The following is a 27,762-nucleotide window of genomic DNA, read 5'->3' as shown; positions in this document are numbered from 1 at the left end:
ATTTCACAGATATATTCAGAACATTTCACCCAAAAGTAACACAGTACACATTTCTTTCATACCCACATGGAACATTCTGTAGGACAGGTCATATTTTAGGCCACAAAACAGGTATTAATAAATTTAAGAAAACTGAAATCATATCAATCATCTTTTTTGATCATAGTGCCAGGAAACTAGAAAACAATTGTGAGGGGAAAAAACTGGAAAATTCAAATATGTGGAGATTAAACTACACACTATTCAACAACCAATGGGTCTAAAGAAGAAATCAAAAGAGAAATCAAGAAATACCCTGAGACATTTATGGAACATAAGAAGTAGGAAGATCGGTAGGAGATGAAAGGGAAGAAGAAAGGGGGGGTAAACAGAAGGGGGAAAGAACCATGAGAGACTATGGACTATGGGAAACAAACTGAGGGCTTTGGGAGGGAGGGGTGGGATAGGCTGGTGATGGGTATTAAGGAGGGCACGTACTGCATGGTGTACTGGGTGTTAAACGCAACTAATGAATCATCGAACTTTACATCAAAAACTGGGGATGTACTGTATGGTGACTAACATAATAGAATAAAAAATATTATTAAAAAATAAATAAATCTTAAAAAAGAAAGAAAGAAAGAAACACCCTGAGACAAATGGAAATACAACATACCAACACTTATGAGATGCAGCAAAAGCAGTTCTAAGAGGAATGTTTACAGCAATACGGGCCTACTTCAAAAAAAACAGGAGAAATCTCAAACGCCTAACATCAAAAGAAACCAGGAAAAAAAAAAAAAGGAACAAATGAAGCCCTAAGTTAGTAGTAAGAACGAAATAATACAGATCAGAGTGGAAACAAACTAAAAACAGAAAAGATCAATAAATCTAAGAGCTAGCCCTTTGAAAAGATAAACCTCTAGCTAGACTCACCAAGAAAAAAACCCCCAGAGGATTCAAATAAATAAAATCAGAAATGAAAAAGATGTTACAACTGACAGCACAGAAATACAAAGAACTGTAAGAGACTACTATGAAAAATTATATGCCCCCAAAAAATGGACAACCTAGAAGAAAGGGACAAAATCCTAGCAACACACAACCTACCGAGACTGAATCCTGAAGAAAAATAAAAATCTCAACAGATGGATTACTAGTAAAGGGACAGAATCAGTAATCAAAACCTCACAACAAACAAAAGTCCAGGACCAGAAGGTTTCACTGATTAGTTCTACCAAACATTTAAAGAAGAATTAATACCAATCCTTCTTAAATTATTCCAAAATATAAAAGAGGAGGACACTTCCAAACTCAATTTACAGGCCAGCATTATCCTGATACCAAAACTAGACAAGGATGCCATAAGAAAAGTAAATTACACACCAATTTCCCTTGTTAACACAGATGCAAGACCCTCAACAAAATACTAACAAACTGAATTCAACAGTACATTAAAAGAATCATATACCATGATCAAGTGGGCTTTATTCTGGGGATGTAAGCGTGGTTTAACATCCATCAGAGTGATACACCATAGTAACAAATGACGGATAAAAAGCATATGATCACCTCAACAAATGCAGAAAAAGCATCTGACAAAATTCAACATCCATTTATGATAAAAAGCTGTCAAAAACTGGGTACAGAAGGAACATACCTATCTATACATAATAAAGTCCATAAGTACCAAGCCAAAAGCTAACATCATATTCATTAGTGAAAAGCTCAAAGCGTTTCCTCTAAGATCAGGAACAAGACAGCAATGCCCATTCTTGCCACTTTTATTCAATATACTATTATATAAGTCCTAGCCAGAGCAATTAGGCAAGAAAAATAAATACAAGGCATCAAAATCAGAAGGGAAGTAAAGCGGTCACTATTTGCAAATAGCATGATATTATATATATAAAACCCTAAAGACTCCACCAAAAACCTGTTAGAATAAATGGATTCAATAAAGTTGCAGGATACCAGATTAATATACAGGATTCTGTTGCATTTGTATATGCTAATAACAAATTATCAGAAAGAGAAATTAAGAAAACAATCCCATTGACAATGGCATCAAAGAAATAAAATACTTAGGAATTTAACCAAAAAGGCAAAAAACTATATGCTGAAAACTCTGTATTGTACACTGAAAACTATAATATAGTAATGAAAGAAATTGAAGAAGACACAAATGGAGAGAGATTCTGTGCTTACGGATTGGAAGGATTAAAATTGTTAAAATGTCTGTACCAACCAAAGCAATCTACAGATTTAATACAACCTCTATCAAAATTCCAATGGCATTTCTCAGGGAAACAGAACAATCCTAAGATTTATATAAAATCACAAGACTCTGAAAGCCAAAGCAATCTTTGCAAAAAAACAAAAGAGAAGGCATCATGCTCCCTGATTTCAAATTATATTACAAAGATCAGTAATCAAAACAGTATGGTATCAACATGAAAACAGACATAGACCAATGGGACAGAACAGAGAGCCCAGAAAAAACCCGCATATATATTACTAGTTCATGTCAAAAGAGTTAAGAATATACAAAAGGGGAAAGATCAGTCTCTTCCATTAAACTGTGTTGGGAAAATGGGACAGCCGTATGCAAAAGAATGAAGCTGTACCAACATTATACATCTTACACAAAAATTAACTCAAAATGGAGAAAACATGTGAATATAAGTCCTGAATCAAGAAACTCCTAGGAAACAGAGGGCAAGCTCCTTGTTATTGGTCTTGGTGATGATTTTTTTGGATATGGGATCACAGGCAAAGGCAACCAAAGCAAGATCAACAGTGGGACTACACCAAATGGAAAAGATTGTGCAGAGCAAAGGAACCATCAACAAAACGAAAAGTCAACCTTTAGAGAAATTTGCAAATCATCTACAGTCCCTGACGTCCAATGGTTTGACTTTGAATTTTTCAGCTTTACAATGGTACAAAAGCAATACACTTTCAGTAGAAACCATACCTCGAATTTAAATTTTGATTTTTTTCCTAGGATAGCGACGTGCTATACTCTCCAGGGGTGCTAGGCAACAAGAGCTAGCCGCAGCGCCCCGTCAGCCACACAGTCATAAGGGTACATGACGAATACACTTACAAAACCATCCTGTACCTATGGAACCATCCTGTTTTTCACTTTCAGTACAGTATTCAATAAATAACTTGAAATATTCCACACTTTCTTATAAAATAGGCTTTTGTGTGAGAAGGATTTTGTCCAACTGTAAGCAAATTAGTGTTCTGAGCACATGTGCAGTAGGCTAGGCTAAGCTATGATGTTTGGTAGGTTAGGTGTGTCAGACGCATTTTGAACTTTTAACGGGTTTTACCAGGATGCAACCCCGTCAAAAGTCAAAGAAGATCTGTATCTGATAAGGGGTTAATATCCAAACTATATAAAGAACTCATACAACTCAATAGCAAAAGGAAAAAAAAATTTTGATTAAAAAGTGGCCAGAGACCTAAATGTAAGGCCTGAAACCATAAAAATTGTAGAAGAGAACACAGGCAGTAACTTCTTTGACATCAGCCATAGCAACTTCTTCCTAGATATGTCTCCTGAGGCAAGGGAGACAAAAGCAAAAATAGATTGGGACTACACCAAAATAAAAAGCTTCTGCAGAGGGAAGGAAATAATTCACAAAACTAAAACTAACCTATGGAATGGGAGAAGATATTTGCAAATGACACATCTGATAAAGGGTTAGCTTCCAAAATATATAAAGAACTTAATAAACTCAACACCCAAAAAACAAATAATTAAAAATGGGCAGAAGACGTGAACAGACATTTTTCTATAAAAGACATACAGATCCCCAACAGACACATGAAAAGATGCTCATCACCACTGATCGGCAGGGAAATGCAAATCAAAACCACAACGAATTATCACCTCACACCTGTCAGAATGGCAAAAATCAACAACACAAGGAACAAAAGGTGTTGGTGAGGAAGGGGGGAAGGGGGAGCCCTCTTACACTGTTGGTGGGAATGCAAACTGGTGCAGCCACTGTGGAAAACAGTATGGGGTTCCTCAGAAAGTTAAAAATGGAACTACTCTGTGATGCAGCAGTCACACTGCTAGGTATTTACCCAAAGGATAGAAAATACTAATTAAAAGGGATACATGTACCATGACGTTTAAAGCGGCATTATCTACAATAGCCCAATTACGGAAACAGCCCAAGTGTCCGCTGAATGATGAACTGATAAAGAAGACGTAGTGCATATACACAATGGATTAATACTCAACCATAAAAAAGAACCAAGTTTTGCCGTTGGCAACAACTTGGATAGAGCTAGGAATATTATGCTTAGCGAGACAGGTCAGTCAGAGAAAGAAAAATACCATATGATTTCACGCATATGTGAAATGCACGAAACAAAAGAGCAAACGGGAAAAAAGAGAGGGAGGCAAACCAAGAACCAGTGTCTCAGCTCTGCAGAACAAGTGGATGGTTACCAGAGGGAAGATGGGTGAGGGAATGGGTCAAACAGGTGATGGGGATTGTACGGAAGTGCTGAATCACTACAGCGGACACGGGAAACTAACATTATGCTGTACGTTAAGTAACTGGAATTTAAATAAAAACTTAAAAAAGTGGTCAGATTCTGAGTAGACATTTTTCCAAAGAGGACATACCGATGGCAAACAAATATATGGAAAGGTGCCTCACGTCACCAACCATCAGCTAAATGCGATTCCAGAGCATCATGAGACATCACCTCACAGCTGTTAGGTTATTATCGAAAAGACAGGAAATAAGAGGTGTTGGTGAGGGGCGCCTGGGTGGCACAGCGGTTAAGCGTCTGCCTTCGGCTCAGGGAATGATCCCGGCGTTGTGGGATCGAGCCCCACATCAGGCTCCTCCGCTATGAGCCTGCTTCTTCCTCTCCCACTCCCCCTGCTTGTGTTCCCTCTCTTGCTGGCTGTCTCTCTCTCTATCGAATAAATAAATAACATCTTTAAAAAAAAAAAAAAAGAGGTGTTGGTGAGGACATGGAGAAAGGGAGACTCCCTGTGTACCGTTGGTGGGAATGTAAATTGGTGCGGCCACCATGGGATACAGTGTGGAGGTTCCTCAGAAAATTAAAAACAGAACTACCATATGACCCACCAATTTTTACTTCTGAAGAACACAAAAACACTAACTCAAAAAGATAGATGTACCCCCATGTTTACTAGAGCATTATCTGTAATAGCCACGTCATGGAAAGAACCTAAGTACCCATCAATGGAAACATAAAGAAAATGTGCTAATTTAATGAAGAGATTTATATATTACATATATGAACATGTTTTATATTCTAATATATATGTCCTTACATATATAATATGTCCTATTATATGTCTTATTATACATATCTCCTAAATCATTTTATGTATACATATACACATACATTTATATAAAACACAATGTTACTAAACCATAAAAAAGAAGGATGTGACCTTAAGGTATTATACTAAGTGAAATACATCACAGAGAAAGACAAATAACTGTATGTTCTCACTTATAGGTAGAATCATAAAAAAGAAAGAAAAAAAGCCCAGTTGCTAGATACAGAGAACAGACTGACAGTTGACAGAGGCAGGGGCTGAGGGTGGGAGGCAGGTGAGATGGGTGAAGGAGGTCAAAAGCTACAAACTTTCAGTTATAAAAGAAAGAAGTCCCGAGGGGGTAATATGAAGCCTGGTGACTAGAGTCAGTAATATTGTATTGCCTATTTGAAAGTAGCTAACAAAGTCGACCTTACAAGTTCTCATCCTAAGAAAAGTAACTCGGTAATTACGTACAGTGATAGAGGTTAACTGGACATACTGTGGCCATCATTCACAATATATATACAAATATCAAATCGTCACGTGGTACACCTGAAAGGACTGTAATGTTAAATGCCAATTCTCTCTCAGTAAAAAAGGAATTCAAATCCATAATATAAAAAGAAGTACTGTACGTCATTTAAAATAGATAGCTAATCCTAATTTTTAAAACTGCACAAGCACTAGCACAAAAGGAATTATGCAAAGGGCCAAAATTGGTTTGAGCACACGCTAAAGCTAACTGGTCATCGAGACGATGCACAGCCAGCAGAATGGTTAAAATTCAATTCTCAGATTAGCCTGCCTCGGCAAGAATGTAGAACTGGAATTCCCATTTGCTGCATTGGGACTACATACTTTTACCCCCACTCGGGAAAACTATTTGGCACTCTCTACTAAAGCTGAACATATAAATACCCTGTGATACCACGATTCCACTTAAAGGTATTCTCCCAAGACAATACAACATGTGCGCACCAAAAGGCATGTACTTTTGGAGCAGGAATCTTGGTGGGAGCCTCAAATTGGAAACAAATATCTCCAGAGCAGAATGGATAACCACGTGGTGGTAAATTCCGACCATGAGATGCACAGACTCGGTGCTGTCTGCTACATACAATAACCTAAATGAATCAAACACAATGTTAAGACAAAAATAAAAATATATGCACCCCAATGAAGTTAAGTGTACTATGAAGACAAAAAAAGGTCCCTTAACTTGCTCGAATTCCATCTAAAGCCCTATACCTCATTTTTTATTTATAGTTGTGTATTTGTGGGAGACTTGGATGTCAGCGGTCAGAAAGTACTAACTTCACCTAGAGTTCCAGTCCGAGGTAGTGATGTGGGAAGACCCTGAACTCACCTCCACCACAGACACCCCACATCTGCCCCTATTGATACAGCAATTCCTTCTGAAGAACTGAGGGCTGACTGAACAGCTTCTACACAACAAAAGATAAAGAGACCACATAGAGAATAATAGCAGAAGAGACGGAGACATGATCATGAAGGGAACCCCCACCCTTGCTGCTGCATACTGCAGGAGGGAGGAACAGTAGTGCGGCACTGGGAGCAGATTTCTCTGCCCTGGGGCACAGGGAAAAAAATAGCCTTGGTTTAAAAGAGCAGCTAGAATATAAAAGATCCAGCCCTAGAACTCCACTAAATGGCAGGGTTGCTGCTGAAATTCTCTCCAGGTCAGAGGAACTGGTTAGTGCCATGGTTTCCATTTCCCCTACACCTTGGTAGCATGGGTGGATGGGAGAGAGCAGGGTCCCAGTGCCCTACATCCAATATCCTTGATGAACAAAGATTAAAAAAAAATCCTCAACAGGGGCGCCTGGGTGGCACAGTGGTTGAGCGTCTGCCTCCGGCTCAGGGCGTGATCCTGGCGTTACGGGATCGAGCCCCACGTCAGGCTCCTCCGCTATGAGCCTGCTTCTTCCTCTCCCACTCCCCCTGCTTGTGTTCCCTCTCTCGCTGGCTGTCTCTATGTCTGTTGAATAAATAAATAAAATCTTTAAAAAAAAAAAAAAATCCTCAACAGAATATTACCAAACTGCATTCAAGAATACATGAGAAAGATCATTCACTGGGTGCCTGGGTAGCTCAGTCGTTAAGCGTCTGCCTTCGGCTCGGGTCATGATCCCAGCAGTCCGTCTCTCCCTCTACCCCTCACCCCTGCTCCTGCTCGCTCTCTCTCATGCTGTCTCTCAAATAAAATCTTAAAAAAAAAAAAAAAAAAATCACTCACCATGACCGAATGGGATTTATTCTGGGGATGCAAGGATGGTTCAATCTTTGCAAATCAAGCAACATGATACACCACATCAACACAATGAAGGATAAATATACTATGACCAAGAGGATCAAAAGATTAAAAAAAAAAATGTGACAAAATTCAACATCTATTCATGATAAAAACTCTCAATAAAGAGGGTTTCATGAATAGACATTTTTCCAAGGATGACATACAGTTGCTCAACATCACTCATCATCAGGGAAATGCAAATCAAAACCACAGTGACTTATCACCTCACACCTACCAAAACGGCTGAAATCAAAAGAATAAGAAATAACAAGTGTTGGGGAGGAGGTGGAGAAAAAAGAACCCTTGTGCACTGCTGGTGGGAATGTAAACTGGTGCGGCCACTATGCAAAACAATATGCGTGTTCCTCAAAATTTAAAAATACAGTTACCATATGGTCCAGTAATCCACTTGTTATATCTCCAAAGAAACAGAACACGCTAATTGGGAAAGATATATGCACTCCTATGTTTATTGCAGTATTATGTATAGTACCCAAGACAGAGAAGCAACCCAAGTGTCCATCCACAGATGAATGCATAAAGAAGTGGCATATGCATATATTATTCACATGCACACACAAAGGAATATTGCTCAGTGATATAAAAGGATGAGATCTTGCCGTATGCAACAACGAGGATAGACCCAGAGCATATTATGCTAAGTGAAATAAGTCAGAGAAGATAAATACCGTATGGTATCACTTACACGTGCCATCTAAAAATCAAAAGAGATGAATGAAACAAAAAGTAGAAACAGAATCATAAATACAGAGCACATGAGGCTGCCAGAGGAGAGGTGGGTGGCATGGTGGGCAAAATGGGTGAAGAGGCGTGGGAGGTACAGGCTTCTAGTTACAGAATAAGTCACAAGGATAAAACGTACAGCACAGGGAATAAAATCAATGGCGTTATAATATGGTTGCGCGGTGACAGACGGTAAAGACAGTGGGGGGTGAGCACAGTGAAACATACAAAGACAAACAGCTACATTGTACGCCCTGAAACTAACATTGTAGGTCATTTACACTTTTTAAAAAAAATACTACAAAAAAAGATACAAACTTCCAGTTATGAGATAAAGAAGTACAGGGGCTGTAACGCACAGCACGCCAACTAGAGTTAACAGTGCTGCACGGTATAGCTGAAAGTTATTAAGAGAGTAAGTCCTAAGAGTTCTCATCACAAAGACAAACGAACGCTTTTTTTGTATCTACATGAGACAATATCGCCTGAACTCACTGTGGTAACCATTCCACAGCTGATGTAAGTCAAGTCCTCATGCTGCATACCTTAAATGTAGGTAGTGCTGTATGTCAGGCATATCTCGATAAAACTGGAAAACAGCGCTAGAGGGGATAAGAGGTGGAAACTTTGAGCAGAATAGGTACCATGAATGCACAAATACAGTGAGAGTCCAGGATGTGATATTAAGAAAAAAAATGTTTTTAAGCTGTTGCTCCACTTGGCCTACAACAGATGGCTGTCAGCCCTGCACCTACCGAGGGGCTTCTGCCAAGGCGAGTAAGTGGTCTGTGGTCACAGGACACACAAGGGACATGATGTGCGGGCTCTGAAATTCTGCATACGATTTCTGGTTCTACTAGTGCTGAAATCTAGAGCACACTGCTTAACTTCTCTCTGCCTTTGATTCCTTGTGGGAAAAATGAGTCTAAGGTGGGAGATCTGATAAAACACTGGCCTTGAGAGAAAGCTGCCAAGCCCTGTCTGTGTAGGACAAGCCATTCCTTCCCAGTTCTCTCCAGTCCGGCTATTTGGCAAACACCCCGAGTCTCTTCCGTGCGAGGTTCCCGGCCCACGACAGGGTAGTTGAGGTGCCCTGTGAGAGGTCCCTACGTTCAGATCACAGTAACCGTTCCGTAAGTTTTACATCAAGCCTGTAGTCAGGGATCACTTCCCTTCCCAGCCTTTTGGATTCAAATGCCACTTTCTTTTATGAAATGGTGAGAGTAGGCGGTAGATTTTTTTCAGAACCTGGCAGGAGGGGAAAAAGCTAGCAAGCAATAGTCTTTGTCAGTTTCCAAAATGACTGACTTTGGGGAATTTAATAATGTTCTACAAATCCTAAAGCCCCCATGTATTGTACCTGCACCCAGCTTCTATTCGGTCAGAGTCAGGGGGGAGACCTATTTAAGAACATGTGCGGGCTGAGTGTCCAAAAAGCCTTACGTGAAATCATCAACCCACGATGACCTATTCCCTGTCTCCTTCACCCTGATATCGGACCTGCTGGGAAGCTTAAAAGGCCAGCAAAATTTTGCAAGGATGGCAGCTTCTCACAAGAACCAATGTCTTTCTTTGGCACCCTTGACTCCAACATTCACCACTCAATTTCCAGTTTAAATATTTCTCAAAAAAGAAACAGGTGCTCTACCAAATTCATCGTGGGCTTTCCGACAGGCAGTGAGCAAGTGTATCGTCATGATTCAGGGGGTGATTTCCACACGGGGGTGGAGTTCAGTGGGGGTGGCAGTGTGGGTTTATGTTTGCGGAGTCCTAGGTGAGACTGCATCACTGTATTGTACACCTGAGACTAACAGAACTCTGTATGTTAACTAACTTGAACTAAAATAAAAACTTAAAAAAAAAAAAAGGAAACAAATCAGAAAAATCCTAATTGAGAGTATTTTTTAATCCAGACTTTTGGCAAAAACGGTCTTGGAGATGCCTTAAAGGTTGCCCTATGGCTCTCAGTAAACATTCCGACAAGGGGTCTTAACCTGGAGGACTTAAGCATAAATGGCTTCCTTTGAATCTTCAGTATTTTATGCGGGTGAAAACCTTCTGTAATGGCCCTGCTCCCCCTCAGTAGATCAAAGCTCAGCGAGCGCCCACGGAGCGCAAGGGCCTGCGCTCACCGCTGCGCCCTCACAGCAAGAGTAACGGGGAGCACGTGCAGGCTCGGTGAGTACCGATCAAACTGAAGGCATCTTCTTTCAACAACTTTGGTGTTAACCGCTAAAAGCAGGCAGAGTTGGACACTTCTGGCTGGGAGAAGATGCTCTGCAGGCGAACAACAGCCATGAGAACTCGGTCTGCCCCAGCAAGTTCCTGCTGGGGACTCGGTCCTACAGACCCACGAGCACAGACACCCACGTACACTCAGGGTCCCTGTGGCACTTGGTGGCTGGAATGCTCAGAACTGCCAGTTCATTCGCAGAGCACTGGTGAGAATGGCTTTGCACACTACCCAGGGCACCAGAACCACCCGGGGGAATACGCAAGAACAGCTCTGTGTTCAGAGCCGCCCAAGAACAAGGGAGTGAGAGCAAGAGCCAAGGTGTGTGCCAGGCACTGTTGTGAGGACCTGACAGCACGCTCTCCTAAGCCACCCGCGCACCCTGTGTTCGAGCTCACTTCACAGACGAGGAAACGGAGACGCCAGGGAAATTAAGTCACTTCCTAAGGTCACACGACCAGGACGTGGCAGAATTTGAACACAAAGCCAAGTGCACTGGCACCCTTCACTGCTGCGGCACCCTGGCCAAACGGCGGTAACGTCGTTTATACGTTCTTATATTTAAAGGCAGGGACAATGAGGAGGGCTTTACGGATTGCTATGCTTTCACGCATAGACTTTCTGAAAGGTACATTCACACTCATTACAGGGACTGCTCTGGGAGGCAGGGGGGCCGCGCTGAGAACCCTTACAGCACCCTCCTTTGTGCCATACCCCCACCCTGACACATACTACCTGGTCAGAAACACGGTGCACGTGTTCGGGCGCTGAAATGTGAGGCTGGAAGGGACGCCATCATTTTAGGGGAGGGGGTAAACTGAGGCACAGACTCGCCTGAGGCCACCCACCAAGTAGGGCCCTGGACTCCCAGCCCCAGTGGGTTCTGGTTCCATGAGAGCTGACTCAGCTGTCACAACTGGAGACTTTCAAAACCTCCCAATTACATCGAATTGGGGGGAAAATTATGATTTGGAATTCAAGTGTTGACACTTGAAAAATACCAACTCCCTTTTACTCCAAGTGCTTTAGCATGTTACTAAGGCTTTTTCCGCATGTCTCTGGAAAGGTTATTTTCAGAACATTCCACTTAAACCTGGAGATGCAGGTTCTCTGCTGTTTCTGGGAGCTGACACCACAATTTACATTAAACAAATGTTTTGAAAATTAGCTGTTCACGGTTCCAATTTCAGCTTCCCCCAGAGTTTAATGTTAGCCAAATACTGGTACAGTAAGCAGACAATGTGTTTTATTGTGTGGAAGAAAAACAGACCACCATAACAGACTTCCTGCTTTTGTAATCAAGGGGAAAGCTGAGTGTTTGAGTGATTATTGGCATATGGTTATTAGAAACAGTGAGTTCCAAATATAGCTACTAGAACTAAAGACACACACACACACACACACACACACACACACACACATACACACACCCTTCATTTCCAGTCCAAAAAGAAACAGCATTCCTAGTGCTTGGTAAAGTGGGAGGGCCAGAAAGCTGTCAGGCAATAACTACTAGGGGCAGTTCAGGGGTGACGGGAGCAGGGTTCAGCCCAGGGTTGCTGAGGCACACAGTTAGAGGGGCTGCTCTGACGTCAACGAGCAGAAGGTCTGTGTGAACAAGGGCCACGCTTGGGCCACAGCTGGACAAACGCTACGCCAAGCATCAAGGGCCCTGCTCTGTGGGCAGCCAGCTCCCCAGGGCCGTGATCCAGAGACGATGGACTTGGCATCTTCAGCCTCTAGCATTCAGAAAGGCTTGCACACTTTCCCCGGCCTTCCCTCTCGTCCTGCTCCTCCCCACGAATGTCCATGTTGAAAGGGGGGAGAGAAACCGTTCAATCTGCTAATTTTGTACTTGGCAGGAAGGAGTACGGGAGCATTCTGCAACATCCCCGCCTGGCTGCATGCCTCCCCTAGGACTCATGAGCGAGGTGGCGTGTAAGTGTCTGGAAAGAACTTCCAGGACGCCCTTCAGTAATGGGTTTCTGTCTCAGAGAGCTGGGAGTGATTCTCAGCTAGGTGGGGAGGGGCGGGGCGGGGCGGTGGCCTGTGCACAAGATGGATTCAGAGTTGCTGTTCTCAGGGAAACATTTGCTCACACCCAGAAGTGTGTACAAAAAGTAAGGCTGCTTCCGCCTCACTACCAAAGGCCGGCCAACGGTGTGGATAGGAAGCTGGGGGCAGGGGCCTGCTCTGTGGACCGGCTCGGGGTAGGGGACATGCTGGGAGGGTGGACAGGGGTAGGGCGCAGCCTGGCCCAGCAAGGTGTCCTCACCATATCGCCTGGTCGAAGGCTCTGGGTTCTGGGGAAGAACGCGCTGACGCTGCATCTGACCCACAAGGCGTCTCCAGGGAGCTACTCGTGAGGGTCTCAAAGTAGGCAGGCCACCCTCTGCCAGAGGCAATTCCCTCCTAGTCTGGCTGGAGACTGAAGGATCACACCTGAGGGGGTGCCCCAGGGCGGGTGGAGCAGGGCAGTTTAAGCTTCCATTTTGTTCCCGAGGAGCTTTCACTACCCGGTCCCTAGTTGGCTGGGCCTGGAGGCTGTGACAAGAGCTCAGAGGCCGGGTCCACTGAGGAAGGAACACACAACATGTGTTCCAGGAGTTTTGGAGCCTCAGGCCAATGCTCAGAGAAGGGAGTGCCACCCCCCACAGGCCCAGACCTCCGGAGGGTGGGCTGCCGCCGCTCCACTGTGAGGATTGGGGCTGGGGATCAGCTGGCCTGCCGCACCCACGAAGACAGAAGGTCACGCTACTGAGAGCGCTTCACTTGCCACAAAAAGATAGCACCTAGGACCTCATCCCAGTCCATGCTGGGTCCGGCAGGAGCGTCTGGATAATGCACCTGTTTTCTTCCTTAACACGGCAACCATTCTAAAGAGCAAACAGCCTGAACCATCCTTCCTTGAGGAGCAGACGTGGAGGCATGGCAACCTAGTGTTCATTCTGAGAGCGTCGGGGGCGAGGAGGCAGGCGGTGCCTCTAGGTAGGACTCGACGGCGGCCACCCAGCACAGGAAAGCTCCTGCACACCCAGGTCCCTTCCCAGAGGTTTGAGCCTCTCCCTGGCAGGCCAGGAATGGGGTCTTTGCAGCCTGGGGCTATCTGTCCCAGCTTCCTCCCCACGTTCCCCTTGCCTGCAGGAATCAAGTTTTCCACTCAGATTCTGGCCAACGGAGCTGGACTAGCTTCTCTACCAGCAGCTCCGACTCGTTCTTTCTTAGTCCTTGGATAAGCCCCCAGCAGGAAGGAGCCACTCATGACCTCCCCCACCTGCACCTGCCCTACCCCAACCCACATACCCCTGCCCAATCACATACCTTGGATTTCCGGGCCCCTTTCTTGCCTCCTGCTTTCTTAGACACGGGCTTCTTCTGGGATGGAGACTTGGCCTTTTTGGCTGGGGGTGGCGTGATGATGGCTTCCAACTTCCCTTTGGATCCTCGTTTCTTTGCTAGCAACTCCGGGTGGATGTTTGGTAACACTCCCCCGCTGGCTATGGTGACTCCTTTTAGCAGCTTGCAGGAAAATCAAAGGAGCAGATGGTTAGCCTGGGCACCCTGTCTCTGACCTTTAAGAAGTCTGCCCTGCCCGTTCACATTCTTGCTTTGCTCGGTAGCGTGCCTTCCTCCACAGCACCTCCAAGGATGCTGACGGGACCCAGGCTCAGTACACAGAGAGCAAGTCCTCAGAGTCGCTCACTCTAGCGGAACTTCACTATCTTTCCTCTGGGGAGGGCCAAATACCTTGTTTCATTCCCTCCCATCCCCAAATGAGGCCTCGAGGAAACACTGGCACAGGGTCAGAGAAGCTGCTAAGAGTCCAAAACGCAGTGCACACCTCTGACGGCCAGGCAAGCGCCAACCTCCCTGTGTCTCTCAAGCAGCAGACCGCCCACCGAAGCGTCTGGCAAGGGAGGGAGAAGAGCGCCCCATACCTGATTCAGCTCCTCGTCGTTGGCCACAGCCAGCAGGATGTGCCGGGGCGTGACCCGTCCCTTCTTGTTGTCTCTTGCTGCATTGCCTGCCAGTTCCAGAATCTCAGCTGCGGGGAGCAGAGGGGGAGAGCATCCGGGCACGTTAGAGCGTCAGAGGATCTCGGGCATGCTCCCGTGTCCCGCTACCCCCAGGCATGACGCTGCAGGTGCCCTGCGCCACCCCACTACGAGCTGAGTCACAGAGGTGCTGGGTGCGCCCAGGAGGCCCCTCCGCTCCAATCCATTTGTTTTGGAGATGAACACGGAGGCTCAGAAAGAAGGCACCAGCTGAAGGTCCCCCAGTGAGAAGTGGTGGAGAGGACACGTGATCCTGATTTCCACAACGGGCTGCCTGCGGTCAGCCCTCCACATGCCGCCAAGACCAAGCCTGCGGAGGCAGTAGTGCGGCCCCGAGAGTGAGCTGTGCATCCCGAGCAGCGGGGCGGGCCTGGGTTTCTGGGACGGCAGGGGCTTGGCCAACCTCTGTTGACAAAAGCAACATCGAACACCCACACCTTCAGGCTCAAAAGTAAAAGCATATGACGGGACTCCACCAAGTCAACAACCTAAAAACATAAACCAAAAGAGGTAGGATGCAACAGAGCAGGCCGAAGACGCACAACGAAATGCGACATATCACACCAACAAAGCTCGACTGGGTACTGATGATCAAAAAAAGCTATGAAAGTCATTCTGGACAAAACTGAGATCTGAACATAGACTGGATATTAGATGCTAAAGGATTATTAATTTTCTTGGGTGTGACTGTAATGTCACCACCCTGTAGAGAGCCGTGTTCACAGGAGATACATGCCTAAGTACTTGGGGGTCAAGGATCCTGACTTCTGCAATTTACTCTCAAATAATTCCGTCAAACTCCACGGAGTAAAGCCAATGTGGGGATAGGCTAAGTGCTATTAAATCTAGGTGTGCGATGTAAGTGCCCCTCTTTCACCATTCTGTATGCTTGACACTGTAGAATTTTTTTTAAGATTTAGTTGAGAGAGAGAGCACGAGTGGGGAGGAGGGGCAGAGGGAGAGGGAGAAGCAGACTCCCCGCTGAGCAGAGAGCCCAACTTGGGGCTTGATCCCAGGACCCCGGAACTATGACCTGAGCCGAAAGAAGACACTTAACCAACTGAGCCACGCAGGCGCCCCAGCGCTGTAAAGCATTTTAAAAACTAGACAGCGAGGAGCCTGGCCCCTAGCTGGTGCTCGGGTTCATTTATCCGTCCTTCAGGGCAGGCCCTCACCGGACAGGACAATGGCTCTTCCACATCACCAAAAATGGGCCGAAACAGCAAGGGCCCTTTGGCAGGAGAGTTTTTTCTCCTCTGCAGCAAAGTTCTCTTGGGAAATGTCAACATCATTGTTTCCTCATTTTCTTAACTTAGATTGTCCTAGAACATATCTTACACTCCCCTCCCCACGTCTGCAATTCTACCCGTGCCACGGGCCTGCCTATGACCACTACCCTGTGGGCCCAGCTCAAGCCGGACCTCCTCCTGGTACTAAAAAATTCTAGTATTCCGGTTTATGTTGTCAATACTAGAGATCGCCAGCAAAGTCCAAACTCAGAATCATCATAAGCAGGGAATAGATCCTGTATTTACACTTGACAATATTACATGGTACACATGAAGGAGTGCTAGCTGCTGGTCCAATGCAGTAATTATGGTGCAGATTGCTGAGAAAGCACTTGGCTACTCATGCAAACCCTCCTGTCGGCAGCAGTGGAAAACCTGTCACACCCGGAACAGGTTTCCACCGGGAACCCCAGGCAGGAATTCAGTGACTCAGTAATCACGTCCCTGATGAGACACTACCCCCGGAGGCATCACGAGGCCCATGCCACCTTGACGCTTCCAGGCCAGAGTCCCTCACCTCGAACTTCCCATTTGACAATCACTAGAGTGAGGCCCCGCAAGGACGGGATGATAGCCAGCCCATTTCCCACCCTTAACCATTAATCTCCACAGGACAGTTCCCCCTGCAGCCTGAACGCAGATAGAGGGGGAGAGAGCCCACCTGCTGGTCTCACTGAAGCCTCCCTATAAGTGACGGTGGCAGTGTGCTCCAACGCCCAGCAGACACGGACCTATGTTGGCCAAGCAGGATTGGGTGCCTGGGATACCCAAGTGGCCCTAGGCCCCAGGTGCCAAGATGCAGAAATGGGCCTAGCTTGGGCTTCTTCCTCCTTCACTCACGGAGGAGGCATCACACCTGCTACACTGTTGTCCTGCCCGTGGCTGCTGAGGAAGCTATAGTAGGAGCCTCACCTGGTGTGAGCACCGACTCCAGGAGTAGAGGCAGAGAGGAGAGCTAGCCACAGCTGTTTCGGGGGGAGCCCAAGTAGAGAGAAGGCCAGAGAGGAGCAGCTGGTACCACAGAGGGGTAGCCTATCTGGCATTCCTCCTGGCCTCCACTATCCCCTCACCTCCTCACCATGCCCTGCTTTCTGGGGCCACCAGGAAACATGGGGCAAACAGTATCCGCAGAGCCAGAATGTACAGAAGGAGTCTGATGGTTACGGCCTTTTCCCCATAACATGCTAAGAATACTTTACCGGGCCTGCTTTAGGCAGAGACCTGTGACGCTGCCCTAAGCCCACCCCTCTGGCAAGATGTGAAATTATGGCTTCGCAGGCAAGTGGCCATGGCTTGTTTCCTCTTCCTGCCCGGAGTGGTATGAAAGGCTCTCCCCAAGAGAAGGTACTGTGGCCACTGTGGGGAGAGGCTGTGGTCTTATTTTAGGCACTGCTCCTTTAACTTGCTCTGTGTGCAGGAGAAGAAGGTGCTGACCGACGCAAAGACCTGGGGGGTGGGGAGGGGTCACCATGACTCTGAGGGGCCTTGGACTGCTCATTTGGGTGGGACACAGGGAGCATGTGACACAAGGATATAAAACACAGAGTGACCTGTGAGTAGCACCCATGGCTCAGAAATCTGGAGATCAGTTCTCCAGGAATTCCCCCTCACTTTCCAGAGCCCTTCTTCCCCCACTACTCGCCCAGCCCCTAGGCTCTTACTCTGTGGCTGAACCCTCAACGGCCAGAGTTTCTCCACTTGGGAAATCTCACGGGGTGGGCTCACCTACTGCGAATTTGGCCTGGTTCCACCTGGGAGTGACACTGAGGGGTAGGTGTGTCAGGTGGGATGAGGAGCACTGCAGCCCCTCAGAAAGAGCGGGGCGGGGGGCCTCATTCCTCTGCCTTCTTCACCAAGGAGCAGGAAAATCCCCAGCTCCCTTCTTGCTGCAAACCCCAGCTCACCTTCCATCTGCGCAGGCCCAGATGACTGGCCCTCCCGCCCAAGGGTGGGCCCTCAGCTCCGCCTGTGTGGAGGGCGGGGCGGGGGTCAGGTGGAGCTAATAAAGAGGGGCGCAGATTCACATGTGGCTAGTTGAGCAAGAGCTTCATCTTCTGTTTACTCCTGCATGTTTTCCAGAGGGCAGTTACCATAGCAACTCCTTTGTCAAGGGACACACATGAGACAGAGCACCTCAGAGACACACCTTTTATGAGAAGCACGTTCCACGCCCGTCCGGCCAGTACCCTGCGGCTGGCAGAGAGCTGGGCCAGTTCAAGCAGCCAAGAAAGATGGGGGCTGCATCTGACAGCTAACAAAGGCAGGAGCTCAGAAGGCGAACTCAGCCCTTGCCAGGTCTTCATTAATGCCCACCCTCTCGTCCTCAGGCCCGCTTCGGCATCAGCCATTACAAGGGCCTTCCTGGCCAGGAGAGGGCTGCCTGCTGCAGGGGGAGAGGGGAGGTGGGTAGGCCAGCTGCTCGTAGGGATGGAAGAGTTCCCCTCCACTCTGCAGGGGGAGAGGGTGCTGGCTGTGAGGGATGGGGGCAGGGCACAGGCCACCCAAGGAATTTCCTCATGCACTTTCCTTCCTAGTAATTGATCCTCACCTTTGCAAACAACAGCAATGGTGGGGTTAGGGAAGCCCCAGGCTCAGGGGCTGTACACGGTTCCTTCCACCGCCCCGCCCCACATACCCAGTGGGAAGGGCCGTCCCCGCCACAAACAAGGGGGCAGCCTCCTGGGGGAGCCAGAGCCAGCTTCAGCCCTGCCTCAACTTGCACGGAACCCATGCCTTCCTGCAAGGGAGGGTTTCTTGCACCTGATTCATCTTGTATTTCAGAAGGTTTTGCCTGCCTGGATTAAGGGAAAAGGATTCTGGGAAAGAGAATCAGGAAAGCACCAGATCTACGGACCGAAGCCCTTTTCACGGTTTCCAGAGCTCAATGCGTGGATCCTCCTCGGAGGGATTTTTCAGGAGCCACAGCCCAGGGGGGCTATAACCAAAACAAATGGAATCTGCAAGAAACCACAGAAGGCAACTGGGCAAGAGCAGCTAGAAAGAGAAGAAAAAGACCCCTTGCCACGTTCTCCACCAGCTCAAGCCGGGTCTTCCCGGCCAGCGACAGAACAGTTTTGTTACCAGTGACCAACAGTGGACAGGTTTGGGGCCCAAAGCGCTTGGACAGCTCTAGAGGGGACCGTAATGTGGTCAGGTTCCTAGGGATACATGCTGCACGGGGACAAGTTGAATGACGAGCAAGACTGCCCAGCTTAGGAGCGATTTCTTTTGTTTTAAAATATTTTTAAGATCTAACTTGCAAACCACCAGACTATCTCTGGTTCCCACTCCTGGCCAGGGCCGCTCAGGCAAGTAGGGAGCCACTGGATCCATCATCTGCATTGGCGCAGACCAGCACGGTGACCCTATTCTCTCCTCCGACCAGCAAGCGCTGCAGAGACACCCCTGGGCCCACCGTTCCCCAGCCCCACTGAGCAGGACTGCTTTAAGGCCGCCTGACAAAACCCCCACAGCCATGAAGAATGGCATGATTTGACAGCCCTTTCAGCTACAGACCAGCTGTCCGAACGTGAATACCTTTGACAGGTCTCCTTTCCAAGTTCACCGAGAGACCAAAGGCCTAGAGTCTTCCCCTCCCCCCCCCCAACATCTTGAACTGAACTATGTCTGTTGTATGGAAGCATTCCGTCTATCTTCCTTGAGGGAGATGAAGTCATGGCTTTACAGAATTAGACTCCTAACAACTAACAGGTGACGTGCGGAGCCGGCGCCAAGCTCTCGACACAAACGTTGCAAACTCGAGAGTCGGGGGGCTTCTCCGGAGCTGTTTGAAGCATCTCCGCTAACAAAGGAAAGATTGAGAATAACAACCAGAAATCAAAGGAAAGCAAATGTTCACGTAATCCCAAGGAGAAAACAGGTATTTGCTACAAAGCCAACAACATGACGAGCAATCTGTTTATTGTATTTCTCTCAATTCATCGGGCTTCCGTCAGCAGTTCACGGAGTTCAGAACTGTTTTACACCGTTCTGGAAAGCCTTAACCCAATCAACCCAAATCGGAGAGTGATTGCTCAGAGTTTCCTGCATCCTGACTGCACCGCACTTTCCTCCAATTCCCCCGGGGGCCCCCCAAATCCACCGGCCCACATCTCGCCTTTCAGGAGATGAGCGGCAGAGTCTGAAACCCACAGAGCTGTCACCCCGAGGCTCCGGGGCCTCACTCATGGGCCCCAGCAAAGCCCTCCAGCCTGCCTGTCCTGGGCCTCAAAGGAACCAGGGATTCCAAAGAGAGACTAAAACAGCAGTAACAGAAGGTAGCATTTTGTGTGTGTGCAGGATACAAGGTATTTTGTAACAATAAGCCATTCTGTTGCTTTTCTGCAGATGTTCCGAGTCTGCGACACACTTGTCCCTTGCTGTTAAGCCCACGTTACAGACCCCTCCTAAGAACCCATGAGCATCTGGTCCAGTCTCCCACCTTCCCCACGTCTCGCAGGAAGAGAGAAACGCAGCTTAATTTGGGAGTTTCTAAAGCAGGCTGTTTTTTGTATTTCGAAGTAAAAAGTAATTCTGCATTATACACACGAACAAAAGAAAAGAGAGAGGGTTCTTGACAAACACTACCTTCCCCTTCCCCACCAACCCAGCCCAGTGCGCGAGTCCCTTCCCTTTCTGGAAAGCCTGCCTGGGCCTTCCCCTGAGTCCCAGCCCTCCTGCATGAGCTCACCTCCTCGGTCTGTCGTCGGCAGGGAGCAGCAGCCGTGAGGACGCCAGGGCAGAGCCGGGGTCTGCCGTCAGACAGCCTGGGTGCGAATCCCAGCTCCTGCACCTCGCTGTCCACGTGCCCATACACACCTGAGGCTCGCTTTCCCTTTCTATGGAAGGGGGAGGATCACGAGGTCACCCTCGGGCAGGTGAGGACTCACAACTTAGTAAGTTACGTGCTTCCCACAGTTGGCAGGTGTCAGCTACTGTTTCAGAGGCTACAACCACACACTTCATCTTTTACAAAATACAGCAGGCTTGATTTCTAAGGGAAGAAAACTATACTTTCTTTTCCTCGGATTCCTCTATCAAAATAATGGGCTGGCTAAGTGGATAGATGCTCTCACATGTGCGAGAGCTGGGAAGAGGAGAAAAGCGATACAGAAAACCTGGTGTTTCCTCACCGACAATTTACTCTTTGCTGTTACACTTAACAGTTTACATATGTTTGAAAAATGCACTTGAACCCGATTAACCTCAGGGCTGCCAGACTTACCTTGATAGAATGCAGCACCAGGGGCGGCCCCACAGGCTGTCTCTGGCTCGAGATGGGGTCTGGGGCTTTTGTCTGACCCCCACAGGGCATGTACCAGGGCAGGGGCAGAGCTGAAGCCAGCTGCTGAGACACCACGAGTCAAGGCCCAGGAAGGAAGGCACAAGGACGCCGTGCCTGGGGCAGGCCCAGAGAAAGCTGCTCTCACCCAGGGCCTGGCTGACAGCTGGCCAGGGCCCTCTGCCCTGCCACTCACTCCCTTTCAAGGACTCTGAGTTAATTTAGAAGGAAATGGTTAATATGTATGTTTGGATATGAAAAATCACAGTCATTTGCTCTTAATTCATCTGGGGAAGGGATGAACATTCAGAGAGGTGTGCTGAAATGAAATGATTTCAAGAGTGTAATGTAAAGAGGAAACTCATTTCAAGAGCCATGACACGGTGTCATTTCCCAGATGGACTTTCAAAGAGGAAAACAAGGAGAAAGGCGGTATGGGGTATGGCGGGCAGTCCTGGTTTGGGGGGAGGAGAGGTGACGCCTGTCTTCTGCACTCACATGCGCGTTTGCCAAGACATGGAGCCCTGGTGCCTCTGAGTGGAATCGGGACTCCATCAGAGGGAGACACTTCGCCCTCTTTTGTGCGGTTTACCTTGGGCACAATTACCTTTTCAAAATGTAAGAAATGAAACCGCAGTGTAAATGAGAAGAGGCAACTATGGTATATGCCCCTCCCCCACCCACCATCTTTGAGACCACGTGTCACCCTCCTACCCTGACATCTGTCCCTGCCTGCTTAATTCTGCTTCTCACAAGAGTTCTGAGCATTTGGACTTTTTAGGTTCTTCCCCTGCCTGTTTTTAGAGCTGTATGAGCGTGTCATAGAAGAGGAGGCTCTGGCCCTGTGTGCTCTAATGAATCCCGATGCTGAGGGCCACTGGTCCGATGAAAGCTGTGTCACTCAGGATTCTACCCCCTCTTCCCTAAGGGGAAGATGAAGGGACATCAGGCAAAAAGTTCCTGGCCCTCCAGTCCACCCCCCAGGGCCGCGGAGCCACACAATCTCCTCATGGAGGACAGGGCGCTGCCCTCCCCTCACCGAGGACTCTCCGGCTTCTCTTTCCCCCAGAGCCTCACTTGTCCTGCTGCTGATACAGCCAGCACCCCCGACACTGACCAGACTGCCCTTCTCTATAGCCCAGCACATGTCACGCCAACGGCCACCAGCCCTCTTGTGCTCAAACCCATCTCCTCCCTGTCAGTGAGTCCTTGTCCCTCCAGGCCCATCCCTGCAGGACCCCCGTCCCCTCTGCCCAGGCCAGACCCCAAGACTGTCTCCAGCTCTTACACATCACCTGCAACTGCTCAGGGCCTGCCCCGCTCAGGAGGCTGTGGTTCCCCTGAGGACCCAAGCCAGCCTTCCAGGACCAGGCACATACCATTCTCCTGCCACAAGACACATGAGATACCAAGTGGACCCAGGGACCCTGAACCACACCCACCCCCCAGCTCTTCTGGTAACTGCTAAGGTCCGCACTCCTGAGGACAGCCTGCAGGAGGTGCTCTTCTCGAGATGGGCGACTATGCAGGGTGGCCTCGCAGAGGTTACTTGGACTCTGAGCCCCGGTTTCCTTCTAGGCAAAATAGGCAGTTTGAGGATTCCGGGAGCTACCAAATGCAAAGCACTGAGCCAGTGCCTGGCTCACAGGAAGTGCTCACTCTAAGGCAGATGTTTCATTACTTACGTGGCTCTGCCTCTGCCTAGTACTCAGAGCACTGGCCCCCATGCCCCCAAAACTAACACAACCACAAGCCACGATCTCCATCTGGAATAGGGACCACCAGGGCCTGGGGTGGACGTGGGAGGGCGAGGAAACCGATGCTGCTCAAGGTAAGTGTCCTCGTTTTCTGACGCTGACTTTCAGCAGTCAGTCCCCAGATTTACAGAAGCAACACGTTACTGTTTACCAAAGACCACCTCAGTTGCCAGTTACCACAAGGAGCCTCCAGCAGGATAGCCACGGCCAGGGAAGCCCACGGTTAGCCTTCTCCAGAGGCCCTGGATTCCCACACGGTTCCCACCGTCCTACAGACAAGAAATGTGAGCTCTGGCAGAACAAGAGCCTCCTTCCCATGTAGACGACATTTCTAAATGTCTTCCGTAAAGGCCACTCTACACGCGTGTCCCTGTGTACATGGGGATGACAGCACACGCTTCCTGGCCACCAGATGGAAGGCACTTGCCTAAAAAAGAAGGTGGGATGTGAAATGAAGGAGGAAAGACATCAGGGAAGGGGAGGTGGGAGCCAGGGTCAGAGCTGCAGGCGGGCTGCGCAGCCTGGCAAATCCAAGGCGAGTCTGAGTCCGTGTTGTCTTCTTGGCAACCAGCACGGGAAGGGGCGGTGGGGACAGACAGGGAGCTGGGGGGAGGCTGACTGTGGCTAATACCTTTGTGTCTGTCTTCTTGCTACGATGTATTTATAGCTCTAAGGAGTGGCTTTTTGCTTTCACCATGTTTTATTCTGGGTTGACTGGAGGTAGAAGCCTTCAGGCAGGCTAGGAAAGCAAGAGGACTATAAGTATATTTTATTAGTTGATATCTTTCTGTTAAAATATCAGCAAGAGAGAGGATATTTGTAGAATTCTTATCACTTCCTTCTCCTCCCAGTAAGTAGTTCTTTAAAGGCATTCTTGCTGGTCATCCACAGAGAGACCCTGGGGTAGAGCTAGCACCCCTCCTGGGATGCTATTTAAACCAAGTGGCAGCTCCTGGCTTCCTCTGCTTTATAAAGTATAGCTGAGACATCCTCAGTGGCTTTTGTGTTGGAGGTGAGAGATCAGCCCCCAATAAGGTTCCCACGCCTTCCCCTTTGCCGCCCTTTGCCTCTCCCCGGGCGGGCTGGCCCCCCATCGCCTCCCCCCCCAGTGTTATTAGCATAACCCGAATTCTGCTTCATTGAAAACTCCGGGGGTCTAGTTCAGCTCCCATCTCATCAGTGTCCTGGCAGCATCTGACGTTACCAACATTCCCTCCTCCTGAAATTCATCGTCCTCTAACTGGTCTTCTGATCCTTCCGTGAAAAACTATTTACAAAGCAGCTGCAGAACGCGAGTCCTCGTGCTGGTAGCTGAGCTCACGGTGATGAGGGAGAGCTGGGAGAGGCGCGCTCCCAGCCCTGGGGTCATGAATATGGCCTCGGATAGGTCTGACCCATCACAGACACTCACTACAAATCTGTTGAAATGAACACTGATTCTTTCGACCCTCAGCACCCCAAGTGGCACCCTGCACCTGGTCAGAGCCTGGTAAGTCCTTCACAAATAGGTCATTACGGATGGATCGCTAAACGAGTAAACCAAGCCCTGCAGCGTTCAGACCGTGATTCAGGATGTAAGTGCGGGGACGTTCTCCAAGGCACTGGCCTGGTTTCATGTATTAGAGCCAACACTCAGGCTCCGTGGCAGGCAGTGTGAACTATAAAGCAGTCATCCCAGGGGAAGGCAGCCCCATGAGGGCCCAGGGTCCAGGCAGGCCTCCCCTCACAGTCTCAAGTCCGGTCTCGGGGTTGGCAGAGGGCCCTGGGGTGCTGGGGAGAGGTTTGGGGTAGATCAGCAACCCTCAGATTCCCCCAACCAAGATTTGGGCTCAAATATAAATGTCAGTCTCTGCATATCACACGTACCCATTATCCTGATTCATTATTTCTTGGCATTTCATTTTTAAGATTTATTTTGAAATGAAAGGGGAGAAGAAAAATATCTTTAGAAATGTACAGAACATACATAATCTGTCTCCTGGGAGGAGAACTGGGTAGGAAAAAGGGCAGGAAAGGAAATGCAGGTCTCACTGTATGTTCTGTGGGGACATGTGAGTTTTACCTTTGGTATACACCACTTACTAAAGAAACATGAAGTATGTAACCAGACAGACAGACCAATGAAATAGAAAATAAAGTCCAGAAATAGCCCTAAATATATCTAGAAATTTCATGTATGGTAAAGGTAGCATCTCAGATCACCAGGGAAAAGATGGGATATTCGATGGATTGTGTTGAGATAACTGGGGAACCATCTGGAACAAAATTAAGTCAATCCCTATCTCACACTATATATCAGGATAAATTTCAAATGGATCGAAGTAAAAATGTAAAAAATTAAACCATAAAAACACTAAGCAAAAGCACAAGGGACTTCCTCTGTAACCTTGGAGAGAAGTAGACTTTCTGAATGGTGACTCAAAATCTGGCAGAAATAGATGTATAAAAGTCTTTCGTTATTAGGATTATTCAGATAAACTTGGTAATGATTCCACAATGCATATGGATATCAAATCATCAGGATGTATACCTTAAATATATACAATTATATGTGTCATTTATTCCTTATTGAAACTGAAAAAAATTATTCAAATAAATATGTTATTATGTATAACATGACTAAAGAAAATTTTGAAAATGAGAAAATAAGAAATTATAAAGAACAACCAAGAAGATTAAAAAAAAAAAAAACCAACGGACTTCTAGAAATAAAAGTTTCAAAGCTGAAATAAAAAATTCATTGGCTGGGGGCACCTGGGTGGCTCAGTCGGTTAACGTCCGACTCTTGATTTTGGCTCAGGTCATGATCTCAGGGTCGGGAGATGGAGCCCGGAGTTGGGCTCCGCATTGGGCGTGGAGCCTGCTTAAGAGTTTCTCTCCCTCTCCCTCCGCCCCTCCCTCAGGTGCATGGGCAGCATTCTCTCTCAAAAATAAAATAGTTAGCAACTGAATTAAATAGCATGTAAGATATAGCTGAAGAGAGAATAGCAAACGGAGAGATAGTTCGAGAAGGCAGAGCAGAGTTACCCACAAATAAACTCTGCGAGACAGAAAACTATAAATGAGATGAACAGATGTGGACAAAAGAACGAGACACTAACACATGTTTGATTTGTGTTTTATAAGGAGAAAGAGCCTAGAATAGAGACACTGAAGAAATAACAGCTAAAAACTTTATAGATATGATAGAAGCATGTTCAGGGGCACCTGGGTGGCTCAGTCAGTTGAGCATCTGCCTTTGGCTCAGGTCATGATCTCGGGGTCCTGGGTTCGAGCCCCGCATTGGGCTCCCTGCTCAGTAGGGAGCCTGCTTCTTCCTCCCCTTCTGCCTCCCCCGTGTTTGTGCTCTCTCTCTCTCTCAAATAAATAAAAATATTTAAAAAAAAATTTAAAAAGCATGTTCAAAACCACAGCCTGAGAAAAGTTATCACCAAAAGACCTCACGAGATGAAATTCTAAACGATGTGCATCAGCCACGAGTAAAGTGACCCCAGATGGAAGGCCTGCGGTGAAAGAGGCACATTCAGTTGGGGCCCACCTCTGTCCTTGCCTGAATCCAGAAACAGGTGTGGTCTTGCTGCGGGCTTTTCCACTGGCCCCAGCGAAAACAGAACCCTTGCTAGGGCACTTGTCTCTGCATCTGTAGACCCCAGTGGCAGAAAGTGACACGTGACCCTTCCCAGGGAAATCGTGAAGCACCAGTGAGCCTCCCTGGCCACTGGGCATTCCCAGGCAATGCAGCACATCTTCAGGGAAACAGAGAGGTCAGAACAATGGACATCCACATGCAAAGAATTGAATCTAGACACAGACCTCACATCCTTTGCAAAAATTAACTCAAAATGGATCACAGACCTAAATGTAAAACACCGAACTATAAAACTCCTAGAAGACAACGTAAGAGAAAATCTGCATGGCCTTGGGTTTGGTGATGACGTTTTAGATACAACACCAAAGGAGCAAAAAATGAAAAAAGAAATGATCCGCTAGACTTCACTACAATTACAAACTTCAGCTCCGTGAAAGACACTGTTAAGAGAATAAGAAGACCGGTCACAGACTGGGAGAAAATGATTGCAAAAGCAAGCAATGAGGCCTTTCCCTTCTCCAAGCCCAGCGACACAGTCCACGCCCCAGCCCCGAGAAAGCAGGAGAAGCGGGGCCACTGGTCACGCTGAAACTGTCGTGGACCCCCTCAGGGACTCTCTGGAAGGACTGGGTGGTGGACAGATAAGAACTCAGTGTTTGCGCCCACGGCAGGTTCACGTGCTTCTGGGAGAAGCGTGCTGTCCCGCTGTGCTGTCGCCTCCAGTCTTGGGTGGGGGTAGCGAAGCTCTGGGAATGCCACCCCCTCGGCAGTTTCCAGGCCCTCTCCTCCAGCCTTGAGGCCTGCCCCACCTGGGGTGCTACCTGGCTGGCCCCCCGGCATTGAGTTTGATAAACCACTTCTTCCAGCACTCCCCCAACGTCTCCTGGCCACGGAATCATCTATTCCCCCGGGGTGCAGACAGAGGACTGCCCATGAAGCATGGGGGGAGCCCCTCCCGAACTACCTCGAGATTTGCTTTGAAGATGATGCATAGTGATGATTTTCTGTGACGGGCTGTGAAGACCATCGATGGCCCATATTAATAAAAACAAATAATTGGGCAAAAATCTAACTCCCTTTCATGCACGTACACACAAAAAGCATCCAGGGCCAGCAGCTACCTCTGGGCAGTGGGATTATGAATGAGTTTTAGCTTCTAACATTTGTAAACACAAATTGCTCATATAAC

General features: G+C 47.8%; 1 protein-coding gene and 1 long non-coding RNA gene across 5 annotated transcripts in view; both read right to left on the bottom strand.

The window, feature by feature from the left end:
- Positions 1-27,762, bottom strand: part of MACROH2A1 (macroH2A.1 histone) — a 76,854-nt gene that overhangs the window by 30,305 nt on the left and 18,787 nt on the right. For all 4 annotated transcript variants that reach the window (XM_045794652.2, XM_087862254.1, XM_045794653.2 and 1 more), the window contains exons 3-4: positions 14,541-14,647; positions 13,924-14,121 (exon numbers count right to left, since the gene is read on the bottom strand). In XM_045794652.2, coding sequence (XP_045650608.1) covers positions 13,924-14,121; positions 14,541-14,647 — 305 coding nt within the window. The remainder of the gene's footprint in view (positions 1-13,923; positions 14,122-14,540; positions 14,648-27,762) is intronic.
- Positions 770-13,906, bottom strand: LOC148110121 (uncharacterized). Its single transcript, XR_015724565.1, has 2 exons — positions 12,878-13,906; positions 770-12,389 (listed from the first exon to the last, which is right to left on the bottom strand). It is a non-coding gene; the product is annotated as an uncharacterized LOC148110121 (long non-coding RNA).

This window comes from Ursus americanus, chromosome 5, assembly GCF_024610735.1.
Source record: "Ursus americanus isolate L20-20 chromosome 5, mUrsAme1.1.p, whole genome shotgun sequence".
In the NCBI taxonomy this organism is placed as follows: domain Eukaryota; kingdom Metazoa; phylum Chordata; class Mammalia; order Carnivora; family Ursidae; genus Ursus; species Ursus americanus.
This window is presented reverse-complemented; position numbering and strand designations above follow the sequence as displayed.